We start from the raw sequence: 13,747 nt of genomic DNA, 5'->3' as shown, positions 1-13,747 counted from the left end.
TTTTGTAATTTAAAATAAGTCAGCCTGTTCTCTAGTACTTCCCAAAGGCAGAATAGCAACAATGTCTGATTATGAAGTACTTTCCCTTAATTCTTACACACCGTCTTTAAGGCAGCACTGGCATTAGGCAGAGATAAAACAAATATTTTGGGCAATAAAATGCAAGATAGGCAACAGATTTGTGCAAGCCTTCAACTCATTATAAAGCAGCACTGCTTCACTAAGCAGCAGCTCTCTTTCAACTGTGAAGTCAGGTCACACCTAGAAAAGTCTTTTAAAAATACAAAATCCAAGTAGCAAAAGACCCACAAAACTTGTGCGCAGGCACACATACACCTCTAAAATAAATGACTGCCCCAAGGCTGCTCAGGAAAGCAGAGTCTGTGAGGAGATGTATGGTCAGACAGCACCTGGGGCCTGTCCCTTGCTCCTGCCCCAGCACATTTTAAGCCCCTTGCACTACTGTAGTAGCACCCATTGCCCCTCACCTGACAGGCCTGAGTTCTCCTCCTTTACCCATCCCTGGCCTTGTAGCACTTCATGTTCAGAAGCTCCCAAGTTCACACCAGAGCTCCTCCTGCTGTGAGCTGTGACACTGACCCAGGCTGCTGAAGAGTTCCTGCTAACCCAGCCTCAGCTTCACCTCCCATCCCCATTCACATACCCACCTAGGTGTACTTGTTTTATATATTCAATCAGAGCAACTTTGTTGTCTCTCCAGAACTTTTCCAGCTGGTCTGCTGGAGGATATTTACAGCATGACAGCTCCAATGTAATTTCAAAACATTGTCCCCAGACATAGTTGTAATCTTGCATTCCACCTTAAAAGTGAAATAAGAGAGTGTTCAGCTACAAAGAAGCACTAAGTTCCAAGTAAAAGACAAATAGAAGAATTAAAATGTTGATCCTTGCATCCTACCAGTAAAATAAGTAAATCAGGTAAATTATTCCTCAATGCCACACTTGTATTTACTGCCTCCTGTGGAAAACAGACTTTATTACTCTAGTTACACATAGAGTGGTGTTTTCTAAAGCACAGTGGCATTTTGGGAATGATGACAATTCTGGCTGAGAAAGGATGGATCTTTGACTACAATTCATTCAAGCATTTCCAACTAAATTGTGGCAGATAAATTCATCGGTTTGCCAAAGCCATTCCAAGAGCCTTTTATATGTCTTTGAATTCAGATGGTGAAAGCAATACACAATGCCACAGCACACAGGGCCCATATTCTATTTGGCTACACATAAACAGTAATGAAAACATTTATTTCAGTGATCAAACAATTCAAAAGGATGATATATGAACAGAAGATTGGTTTTCTTTCTCAGAGGACAAGATCTTGGTGCCAAGGAGTGTGTGCACGTGTGTATAATCTATATAGCTATTGCAGGCCTTAAGCAAGAGCACGGAGGCAGCCAAACAGCAGTGACTGCCTCATTCACTTGTAATTGCTAGCTGGGAGAGACTGCAAACACCCAGGTCCTGCTCAGAGAATCTGCATGAAATGAGTTGGTTTACTCCCCTCATCAGCCCTCTACTCTGGGTAAAATCACTGTCCTTTCATCATCAAAGATGGCAGGAGAAAGTGAGACATATCAGAAGCAGCTGAATAAAATATCACTGAGATTCTTACCTTCCAACTGGTACCAAGAGTATCCATTGGTAATGCCTTCTGGAAAGGTTTGTCTCTTGTCACACCCAATTCCTTTGTACATGCTGGCATGGTGGGAAGAATAGGTTTTTGCCAGGTGAATAAAGACATCATCATCTGGAGATCTGCTATAGCCTTTCGAAGAGCCAGTAACTACAGAATGAAGACAACAATTGTTTAACTCTCATTACTGATAAAGCATACAGTGCTGGCTTACACACAGGATAAACGTCTCCCAAATAGCTACATTAGGCAGTGAATTTTTATGGGGTTTACCAAATTCTGCCCATCCCAGCTCAAAAGCTAGAATAACCTTGTAGGAATCCTTATAAATTTTGCTTTGATACAGCCAATGTTCCTAAACCAAATCAGCTGTGAAGAAGAGAATTTGTTATTAGCTTACCTGAGTTACCATTATCAAAGGTGTAACTGGCAACCAGGGCACCCCCATGCAAGTTTGCTGAAAGAACAAACGTTTCATTTTTTATCCAGTTCATTACTGCTTGAGTCTCTGGCTGAATGCTAGCATTGTTATTTTCAAAGGCATCAGGAAAATTTCTGTTCAGATCTTCTCCATTCTTGTTGTACCTTAGAGAGGAGAGAAGATATTCACATTACTGTTTTGCCTATAGACACCTCCACATCACCAGCCTCCCAAGTACTCCAGATCTGTGGCATGGTAGTGTCTTCAGGAAACAAACAAGATGATCATTTCTTATTTCTGAAGCATTAAGATGATGGATTTCAGTTTGATTTCTAGCAGCACTGGAATTTTCATAGGACACAATAAAATAATTCTTCTGTTGTATCTCAAGTGAAAACAGTGCATATTTAACATGCATATAGCATGCACACAGCTACATATATGTGAATTAAAAAAACCAGAGCCAGATCAGGAGGACGTTGTCCTTCGGTATGTGTTTTTCCCACTTGCATAGAGGACCAAGGTAACTACTGAATGGCTGTGTCCCTTGTACTGCCATATCTCCGGTCAGAGAGAAAAATTTGAGTCAAACACAGAATGTATTCTCTTCTCCCTGAACCCGACGGTCCAGCCTGTGCAAAAGCTTACTTGCTTTTTCACTCAGACAGGAGTAAAGAGGGTATCTGCTGTCAATTGTGTTAATTTTTAAAGTCGTTAGTTAAACTCTATTTGACAGTGAGGGGATTAAATATACCCCCCTCCATACAAGTCCCATCTATTTGCTGAGAAATAAACTTCTTTCCTGATAAAAGGATGGCCTACACTGGTCACCCAAAGAACTACACTACCTAAACTACCTTTTCACTTGTTTCTGATGTTGCCATGGCCAGTGATCCAAGAGAAATTCTAGCTCATGAGTTTGGTTTTCCTGCACATTCCAACTTTGTCCCTTTGGCAATTCTTCCCATTCTCTCACTCTTTCCCTATTCTAGCTTGTTAAGCTTTTCATTCCCTTTTGGTCTCTGCAATGGTTACATTAAAGAAAACAAAAGTAGCACAGGATGCAATGCTAAGTTGGTTGCATTTTCTTTTGGGTTAGTTTTTTTTCCTAGTACTACTATTAGTGCTACTATAGGTACAACTATTACCTATTATAGCCAGCTGTCACTGCGTAACTCCTCCCTCTTACTTTATCTGCATTCAACGTAATCTTCAAACACACTGCTAGAAGTCCACTCAACAAGCTTAGACACACCTTTTCTCATTAAGAAGGGTTACAAAGTTCTCCAACCAAAATAGATCCCTGTGGGTGGAGTTTTCCTTCTTTTCTTGTAGCACCCTAAAGGTGCTACAAAATAGGGAATTGTGCTTGTATTAACAATCTGGGTCTCCTGCCTAAAAGGTGAGGTCATTACGCCATTCTGACCGATTTTCTCTGGCTGCACCACATATAAACACCAGTCTGACTCAGTCTTCACAAACTCCATGTTGTTAAAGTGCGTCTTCAGAACAGCACTGGAAAAAATTAGCCCTAACATATCTTCCTAGACTATCCTCTCCACCAAGTATGATTCAGACTCTTGGCTATCTGCGATTATTGCTCCCCACCCATTTCCTTTGCTTCTCCCACCCTCATAAGCCACTTTTACCTTCCTCGTGTGTAATAACAATCAGGCACTTCTGTAGCTTCAAATCCATCAGGATTCATTGTTGGCATGATATGAATCCGGGTATTATTGAGTAACCGGGTAATAACTGGGTCATGTCTATAGCTGGTCACCAGGAAGTCTATCAAATGGAGCAGGATTTCTCTCCCAACGGTCTGTATAAAAAAACATAAGATTTTATTTTAAGTCTGCTATGGAAGATAAAGAAGAAGAAAATAACTAAAAAAAAAGACCCACCACCTTGCACTTCCAGGTTTTTCTTACTGGATTACACAGACATACAAGGCATACAAGAGCATTCTAATCAACACTGGTTTGTTTTATGCTCTCCCCTAAATACATTTTAAGCAATTTCATAGATGAAAGGAATCACTGGAGGGTTTTCACAAAGGTTTTAAACCCAGATCAACCAGAGCTTTTTGTATAATGGGAAACTGACTGTATCAGCTAGACTGCTTAAATCTGCATGGATAAGGCACAGCCTTATCAAAAACTAAAACTGCCTGATAAAGATCATGTGGGCTTGGGAACACCCCACTCTGTTTTCTCAGCCCCACTACAGTCACAGGTCTGTTCTGATGCCCAAGGAACCCTGCGTCCTGTGTAGGAGTGTCAGTGCTGTACATCACCACTTGGCAGTGATAGTTCAAAAGAAAGAAAGGAGAAGCCTACCATAATTGCAGAGCAGGCCTTTTCTTATTGATCCTCTTTTATGGAAAGTCAACTTTAATACAGGATCAAAGAGGCCCCATAGACACTTCTGTTACATTCCCTGCTACACTGCTTTATTTTAATGGCGTGAACACATGCACTGGGGAAACCAAACGTGTACATAAAACCTTAGAAAAAGACATGGAAGGACATTTGGATGCAGACTTTAATCAAGGAAAGGCAGTGGTAGAGAAAAAGCTTAACACATATTTTTGTTCATATAAGTTTGTATAAGTTGTGAAAGCTGACAGGACATCTCCCTTTATCAGATTTCAGGTAAAATAGTGGCAAGTTCTAGACCCAGAGTTATGAACAATCAATCCTATTCTACCCCAGGAACCACTGTTGCAGTGTTTACTGGACTATGCTTTCCAGGGGCACTTTCCATAGCACTGTGACCCATGCTTCAAGGGCACTATAAGGTTCCTAGGCTCTGCCTGGAATGGGAATAAACCAAGATGCGTAACTAGATGTGCTCTAGAGACAATTTATTTTTACTTTATCTCCAAAAACAAAGCTTAGTAAATCACTGCAGGCTCTATTTCAGAGCTACAGCATCTCAGTATCTTTTAGAATGAGTCTTGCACCACTAAGGTGGAAATATTGCAAAGAATTCTTTTTTCAAAGTGAGGAACACGGAGTGGCGTTACCAGATGAACCTCATGTTGCAGATACACATCTCCTTGCTTTAAGATTACATTAATAATTTTTTCACAGATATTGCACAGAACATTCTGAGTTGGAAGGGACCCGCAAGGATCATTGAGTCCAACTCTTAAGTGAATGGCCCCTGCACAGATCAAACCCACAACCTTGGTTTATTAGCAACATGTTCTAACCAGCCGAGCTAATCTCAGGTAAAAGGTAGGTAGAATCAAGCAAGGGGAAAGCAATATTTCTCCACAGCTATTTGCTGCACCCGTTATCTTGTTGAATTTTCACACTGGTGCATTTTAAGTGGCAAATTCTGCTTTTGGTGTTAAGGGAAATGGGAACACAGACACCATCCAGTAGGACCTCTGCCTGGACACATGATGGGGCAGGAGAACTGGGTGTAGCTGCTGTTCGGGTTGGGAACAAATCATGCCTTGCCAGTTAGATGCCAATTGCTGCTTATTGCAGAAGAAACAAACAAACAAACAAGGCAGAGCCAAACCTGACTCGGCTAAGTTGCAGATCACACCATTTTAAGTGTCACACCTGAAGGCAGCCGTGGTCTCTGAATTGGTACTCGAGCAATTCTGCCATGCTGTTTGCACAGGGAAAAAGGAAGAGCCCTTCTCTTCCCACCTTGCCCCCCAGGTGGGATTTGTTCTTAGGTTTTACCCCTGTTGCTGGTCTCCTGCAAGCCACCGTCAAGTAATTTGCTGGGGGAACTTAAACACATATACTATGCCAGTAACCAAGTGGTTCTTTTCGTAGACACTACAGAAAATGGGCTTTGAAAAAGGGGGGGGAAGGTACCTAATTTCCTCCATTTCCAGTAGCTTTCAAAGCAGCACCCCAGTAGGTGAAAACAGACTGCTCTGCAAGTTTGATAAATATACTCTCTGACATTTACGAAGAGATGCAATAGAACCTGTCTTGCACAGGCAGCTCTTGAACTGAGTGATAGACATCTTGGGAAGAATATAGGGGTGGGTGAAGAAAGGAAGGGAGAGAAACCAGCCAAATCATGGCCCTGGGCATGAGAGATAAAGCTAACAGACTCAGAATCAGCAAGAATGGCCCTACCGCAGAGACAGCTAAACTACAGACAAGACTGCACTGTTGTCTGGAGAAAATGGGAAAGGGTTCTTCTCCTACTGTACTTCTCTTCAGCGTCTGACCAAAAGAAAGGGTAGAGAAGCAGGAAAAGAAAGGGGAAAAAAGATAAAGAAAAGTAAAAAAAGAAGGTGATAGAAAAGGACAATATTTACAAAGAATGAAAGGTGACCAGTTTTTCACAGATGACATTCTTTGCCCTTAAAAGTTAGCCCCAGAGTTAGTTATGTATACAGTATTTTAAAAACTGACTCTATTTTATAGGAATCCTTGTATAACTATTTTTGTACCCAAGTACTCAGCACATTAAACAATTCAAATTATCTCTGTCATAAGAGAACTGGTTCTTTTATCATTGCTCTTGAGGGAAGAATATACTTATTACCATTGTTTGGGTGGGGCAACAGAGACATTTGGGTCCAGAGTACCCTGCATTTCTTGAGAAAGGACATCTGGAGGTGTCTGAAGGAGAGAGAAAGTCTTTGTTTCTGGGAACCTATAGCTCAAGTTTTGATCAAGCCCTTGGAAAGCATCTGCTGTTCAGTCAATCTCTACCGTTACTACAGAGGTCAGCTGTACCTGTGGATAAGTTATGAGTTAGTTTTACTTTAGATCTTCAAATAATGGATCTGGATACACTGAAGGTAGTTTGCTGACAGTAAAGTCAAGGACAGACACCTTAGAGAGAAGAGCAGGGGACAGCATTTATAAGCTCTGGGGCTTTGAGAAGACATAATGAACATTTGGTTTCAATTGCAGTATCCCAAGGGTGATGCCCAGGTGTTTTGTTCTGCTGCAGTTCACATGAAGGCTGAGAGAAAAGCAAAGGAAAGCCCTTTCTCCCAGCTCTAGAGATACAATTAGACATTAAGTTTCTCTGTGCACTTTCAGCTGTCAGTTCCCTCCTGTGCACCAAAGGGAGAAAGTCAGCAGGAAAGGCTATCAGTGTTCCTCAGGGGAACTCTTGAACGAAGAAGTGTGCGTGTGTCAGGACACGGATCAGCACTGTAGAAAAGGGCGTGACTGCTGTTTCTGTACACATATCCCTTAAACTTTCTGACTCTCCCCTCTGGCATGGCTGTGTCAGCACCCTGCTCAGCTACCAGAGAGCTTACTCAAGAAGCCAGTTAGAAGATTAAGGTTAGCTTCAATTGAACCCGCACTGTAATACTTTACTGCAGCACCCCTGGCTTTAGAACATTGTTGTTACCACATGATAGAGACCTACTATAGACCAGGGGACTACTGGTGGATGGACTCTGCCCATTTTTATTATTAAAATTCTTTCCTTAAATGTGGCCTGATTTTTAAGTTCAACGATGTCGAAAGAAAGATCCAAACCATCAGGTAGGACCTGTTTCAGGGCAACAGTCCTGCCAGTTTCCTTGCTTGAGCTCCAGCTGCTCCACAGGCCTAGTTCAGCATACCAGGCACAACCTCACCTAAGGAAGTGGAGTTAGAGCAGAGAAACCAGTAGTCCATCTTGGTTTCCCACTTAAATGCCACACTTATAAGATGTTATTTCTAACACTTGTACAGTGTTATACATAATTATTATGCACTGCTACAACACACTCCACTGCATTTGTCCTTCTTTACTAAAATATACCAGTGTTAAAGTGACTGTTTATGCAATTAGTTTGGCACACATACATTTATTTCTACAGCAGCAATCACTATGAAAATCTGAGAATAGCACATGTACGACAGGGAAGTGCAGTTCCTTGGTTTATCACTGAAGGAAATGGCAACACAAAGCCTGCTTTTGAACTAGTAACTGGTGTAAGTTGTTACTGCCTGGACAAATTCCACACGCTTCTCAGCACAAGGCTTCACCTGGCTGACAAATGGATAGCTTTTTCTTTTCCCACCCAGAAGAGTGTGAGAAAGATAAGGAAAAAGGTAACTGGGGCAAGGCAGTGTTGAACTGTGTTGAAACAGATCTCAGCAGCACGCAGCTTTTTTGATTGCTTTGAATTTTGAAACCTCTGGTGCTTCTGACCTTCTTAACATTACATCAGCTGATACTGAAGCCAGGTGGAAAATAGTTCACAGTGCAATTTTTTTTAATAAATATATTTTTATTTTCTAGAGCACATATTATTTCCCTGCACAGCACTTCCATAATATATTGCAGAGTACTAAGGACATAGGAATATGTGCTGAAAATAGCAGATTGTGTAGTATGTGGACACAACTGGTTTTTTGCAACTGGGTGATAAAAAAACAGCCTTTTTTTCCATAGTGGTATCTTGATAGTGTAAATGTAGCTTCCATTTATTTTCCTGGAAATAGGAGTGAGAAATTCTATACAAGAACTAGTGTGTTGTCATTTGTTTGTTGTTTAAGTTTTTTTAAGTCTCAGTTATACTGATTACAAATAAAACTACTCCAGTCCTTACTCACCTAAGCCCTAATATCTCAAAAAACTTATGTCATGCCATATCTCAGGAAACCTTATTGTGGATATGAATATGTCTATGATGACAAGGAAAATAGGATACAGGTGCTTTAACTTATTTCACAAGATAAGCCAGCAAAATAAACATCATTTCATGTAGGTTAGCTCAGACATATCAGTCCAGGCTCAGTTTCACATAATGAAAGAGGCAAAATACTATTACACCAAGAAAATAAAGCAACCAGAAGCGGATGCTTTAGGAGAAAAGGATTGGTATCAGCATTGCCATCCTGGGAAAGATGTTATCTCGTGATGGCCCAGTAACACTAGCTGCAGAAGGTTAAGAAAGCCATATACATTAAAGGGAACAAGCAGAAACACACGGGTGTTCAGACATGCTTCTTAAAGGATTTCCCTGCTGTGACATACATGGTTTAGGAACAGCCTTCCAATTAGATCCTATGGTTCAGTTGTATAGAATGGACTCAAGTCACTGGCACAGTTGGTCCAAAGGTGATAGGTCTACTCCATTTATGACTTCGGGGTATTTAGGGGTTTGGTTGTGGTCAATGTTAAGTGGAATCAGTTCTTCCCCAGGGAGGAATGTGTGAGTGTACAGACTGAGAAAGAGAAGATCTTTCAAGCAAGAGTACGAGGTTGGGACAAGAGAAGCTGCTGCCTAATTCAGAATGGGAGCCACCCCAGAGCAGGAGGCAAACTCTCCCTCACCTTCCCCAGTGCAGACTCTATTAACATTTCACAGGCTTATGCATCTTATGCAGTCTATTGGCGTCATTTTGATGAATCACTTTAAATTAGTTTTAATCTGGCTTGGGTTAAACAAAAAGTACTACTAAAGATGGTGCCCAACTTCATACAGTCACACAAAGAACAGGAGAAGTCTTTTGTTGTCTCTCTGTCAATCTGGGGCAAAAGTTCACTCTATTTGGCAATGATGAACCTAAAAGCAATTCTTTTAAATCTTGTCTGGTTATGCCCTACAGTATTAAGAAAAAAATCAGCCAGTTCTGAAAAAAACAACTCTTTTCCTAGAATTGTGTACTCACATTATTTCATTAGAACTTCCCTGTTTGGCAGCTCTCCAAATAACCTAGATTTTCTTTCAGAAGCATGTGTGAACAGCCCACACACATGCAATTCAGGATCCTTCCCAACTTTTATGTTTTAGGAGCAGCTGGCCAGCTAACTCAAAGTTAAGTGTCATTTGTGTGACCATGACAGGTTAGAAGGGCAGCATGACCAAACAACACCCGAGAACAGAACTTTTCTCATTTTGTATCATTTTTGGAAAGCGTCACTAAAGCACAAAAAAATCTGACTGGATCAATGAAGCCACAATCCCACAATTTGAATTTATGAAAGACTCTGGCACACAAATTGAAGCTTGTCATACAATTGTCATACAAAACTTATCTGCTTAGTATATTGAGGGGGTAGTCGAATCTATCCCCAGTGACTATCCGGCAGAATCTTAGATTAGGGAAAAAAAAAAATCAAATTCTCCAATGCCTCTCTATATGAGGAATTCATTTCCTGACATCTGAAATACATTTACAATCAGATAAAAAACAAACACCAACTGTGCATTATATGTACACACACAAAAAAAAAACCATTAGGCAAAGATTGTCATGAGGGCCTGAAAGGAAGAATAGCTCTATTTCCAGAATGTTCCCTAGGTACATGCTTGGTCTAGTGAACAAGAGAGAATGTAGCATGCCACATACTATATGGTACCCAGGCATCTCAAGGATCAACCCTGCTCAGACTGTCTGGCACTGTGTCTGACTTTAAAACAAAATCTTGCCTCATTTCCTCATGAAGACAATAAAAACACTTAGATCCTAGGCAGTGATCTGAGTTGCCAATCTGCAGCAACTCTCAACCCTATGCACACGCAAATGGTGCTTGTTCCTATGTTCAGAGATCTTTGTGTGTATCCAGCTGGGCAGTGATAATGGCACGGGTGTTTCACTGTGGAGGCTTCAATATATGTGGCCTTTTGCAGTGCAGCAACATTGGATACGACAGTCATGCCGTTCTGGATGACATCATATCTTGTTCTCCACCTCCTTCCCATCAAAGCTAAGTGATCTATAGCCATAGGTTTGCCATTCCCTTCATCAGAGATTGTCATATGGACCCTCAGTTCCTAGGCACCGTATACTCCCCTGCTGACACAAAACAGGTTTCAGGAGCTGCAAACCCTGTCCAGCAACACGTTTGAAACCATGAATCAGCTTCTTCCCACACAGAGTTAAATTCCAAATCAGTCAAATTTCCAGCAGCACTTTTAGCATAGCCACTGTCAAACAAGGTGAAACTAGTCTGACTTGGGGAAAATTCTTGGCACAAAACATCATAAGTGCCTGTAGGCGTGCGAGTGCTCCCACACAGTATTGTTAATAGTAATAACTTGTAATACATTGCCCTTTACACAGGATGCACTTCCTACTACACATATTTTTCCTAGTTTTGGGAATTCACAGACTAGTATATATATATATATATACATATACACATACATACACACACACTCCTGTTAAATTATTTAACCCTCACATGAAGACTGCATAAAAACATATTGAGTAGTTTAAACTTATCCTGAACATGACTAATATAAGCAGGTAAAGCTAAAGAATAAGGAAAGTAGAAAGCAAGAAAGTACTATAGAGGAGAGTGAAGCTTTGATTCTTTCTGATCCAGATTCATGTACTGCAACAGGAATGCTGATAATCACCATTCTCTTATTTATCATTACTAAGTGGGCATTCTTCCTAGAGCAAGTTATTTGCTTTGGAATTGCTTTTTGTTTTGTATTCACTGTGTTAGCTCAGGTGAATTTAGGTGTTCCTAGCTTAAGGTTTCCAAGATAAATTTTCTTCCTAAAATAAATAATTTGATGCTTCACAGTAATTATTATTTAATCTTACGATGGATTTGAAGAGATCTATCAGTCCTATTCCATGCCTAGGCAATAATAATGTACAAGCAAACTACTGAATCTGACTCACTGACAGGAAAGTTAAAGCCTCTGGGTTTTATCACTTGGAGAAGACAAAGCTCTCTACTTAAGAGATGTCTTGGGTGTAGGATTGTAGGACTCTTCACTATGATGTCAGGTCTGCTAAAGCCTTTCCACCAAAACAAGGGAACTTTATTCCTAAAATTCCTCAAGAAATACACGCATATTATGTCCTCTTTGAGTTATGACATACCTCAATAATAAGTAGCACATGCCAGAGAAAAGTTCACTCTAAACCCCTGATAAGTGTATTTGGTATAAATGACATTGCAAAAATGGAAACGTACCTCATCCCCATGCATATTAGCAACATACTTGAACTCTGGAATGCCAATCTTATGATGGGTTGGAAACCTTCCCAGAACAAGAACCCACAGGTCTCTACCTTTAAGAGGGGAAGGGGAAAAGACATTTTTTAAACAAGTATAAAATCATACAAACCTTAGAAGAAAAAGAATAAAAAGAATTGGTCATTAAGGCCACCATACAATTTCTCATATTTCATTGGTGCCCAGTCAGTCCTACATATAACATATCCAAGCAGACTGTGAAGTGCTTTTATTCTACGAATATATGCCATATTAGCTATAGGAACAAATACACTTTGCCTTCTGACCAAGTATGTAGTGAACACTGCAATTTCTACAGCATTTAGCCAGTACTAGAAAAGAAGGCTTTTTTTTTGTAATAAACATTTTTCAAATCAAATTTAGCAAACAAGATCACTCTTCCCCCCAAAATATTACACTATAAGGCTTTTCTGAAGTATATATAGCAGTCTTCATTATCACAAAGAAAGAATATCTGTTTTTGTACTAAAGATAACACAAAAAAGCTAAACACATTCATGCATTACTGCTCAGAAAACAGGAGGTACCAGGAAGAGCTGTATCAGAGACATATTCCAAATATATCAGCAGGGAAGAAATTAAGAGCTACAGAAAGAGTATTAGTTAAGACCACTAATGCTGCACAGGAAGCTGAACTTTTAAGTAAAAAAATAAACAAACATACATACATTTTGGAAGTCCTCAGTGGGGGGGGGCAATTTTTGTTATTATTTTTAGCAATACTGTGGCATTTCAGACCTCATCTGCAAAACTCTGCTTCCCACTGGTCTGTTCATTAAGGTGGAAAACTCAAGTTGCAGTAGATGGCAGCAATGAAACTGGACCAGTTCTTTGATAATAGCAGTCATAGCCTATAGATTGCTAATGCCCAGAGCTTTCATGCATGCTACCTGTCCCCAGCTCTCACACAGGGCTAGCTGGGACCCGTGAGCTGTCTGAGTCCAGCCATCACTGTTACTTACAAGAAAGAAGAACATAGGTGCTGCTATAGGCAGTACTATAAAAATCATTACTTTGTAAATCTTTGTGGATCATCAAATCTGCAGTAAACAAGCTCTGGAGTATATAAATTTCCCATTCCTCAACCCACGACCTCCATGGTCACGCACATGTCACAGCACTCTTGTTTTCTTTTCCAGCTGTGTGACTCACAGCAGTTATACCACAAGGGTCATGGCTTCAGGAATGGGAGAAAAAAATTGCAGAGGACTGAAAGAACACTGCAAGATGCACAGAAACAATTATAAGAGGTAAAACTGAAGACAGTGGTTCCCAAACTAAATTCTTACTTAACAGGTTGAATCAGTCTCAGCTTAGGAGACAGCACTGAGAGCTGACAGATTCAACAAGGAGTGATCACAGGATCCCCTGATTTTACGGTTACTCTAGAAGACATTAGTGTTCAACCCTTGTAACCATATGCTATGCACGAAGCTGTGAGATGCTGCTACTGACTCTTTCATTAAAGGACAATGTGAGAAAGCAATCTATATTTTTAAAAATAATTTAGTGGTAAGTGATCTGGCAAGGAATCTAGTTGTTTGGCTTTGTTGCATGCAGAGCCACTGCTACATAAAAAAAAAAAAAAAAAAAAAAAAAAAAAAAAAAGACAAAAGCTTGACTTCTGTAAGCTTAGACAAGTTACAGAGTGGAGAACCCAGAGATACTATCTTTCAAGCACATCCTGCTTCAAAAAGGAGAGCAAGAGAACATCTAATCCCTACCACCC

At 40.4% G+C, this 13,747-nt stretch overlaps 1 protein-coding gene across 1 annotated transcript in view; it reads right to left on the bottom strand.

Moving 5' to 3' along the window:
- CPM (carboxypeptidase M) overlaps window positions 1-13,747 on the bottom strand; it is a 32,683-nt gene that overhangs the window by 1,721 nt on the left and 17,215 nt on the right. Inside the window, exons 3-7 of the mRNA XM_029963383.1 lie at window positions 11,956-12,053; window positions 3,729-3,901; window positions 2,059-2,243; window positions 1,638-1,808; window positions 669-821 (exon numbers count right to left, since the gene is read on the bottom strand). Of these exons, the coding sequence (XP_029819243.1) occupies window positions 669-821; window positions 1,638-1,808; window positions 2,059-2,243; window positions 3,729-3,901; window positions 11,956-12,053 (780 nt within the window). The remainder of the gene's footprint in view (window positions 1-668; window positions 822-1,637; window positions 1,809-2,058; window positions 2,244-3,728; window positions 3,902-11,955; window positions 12,054-13,747) is intronic.

This window comes from Manacus vitellinus, unplaced genomic scaffold (genome assembly GCF_001715985.3).
Source record: "Manacus vitellinus isolate BGI_N305 unplaced genomic scaffold, ASM171598v3 scaffold_5_pilon, whole genome shotgun sequence".
NCBI classification, from domain to species: Eukaryota; Metazoa; Chordata; class Aves; order Passeriformes; family Pipridae; genus Manacus; species Manacus vitellinus.
Note: the sequence above shows the minus strand (reverse complement) of the source record. Positions and strands in the feature narration are given on the sequence as shown.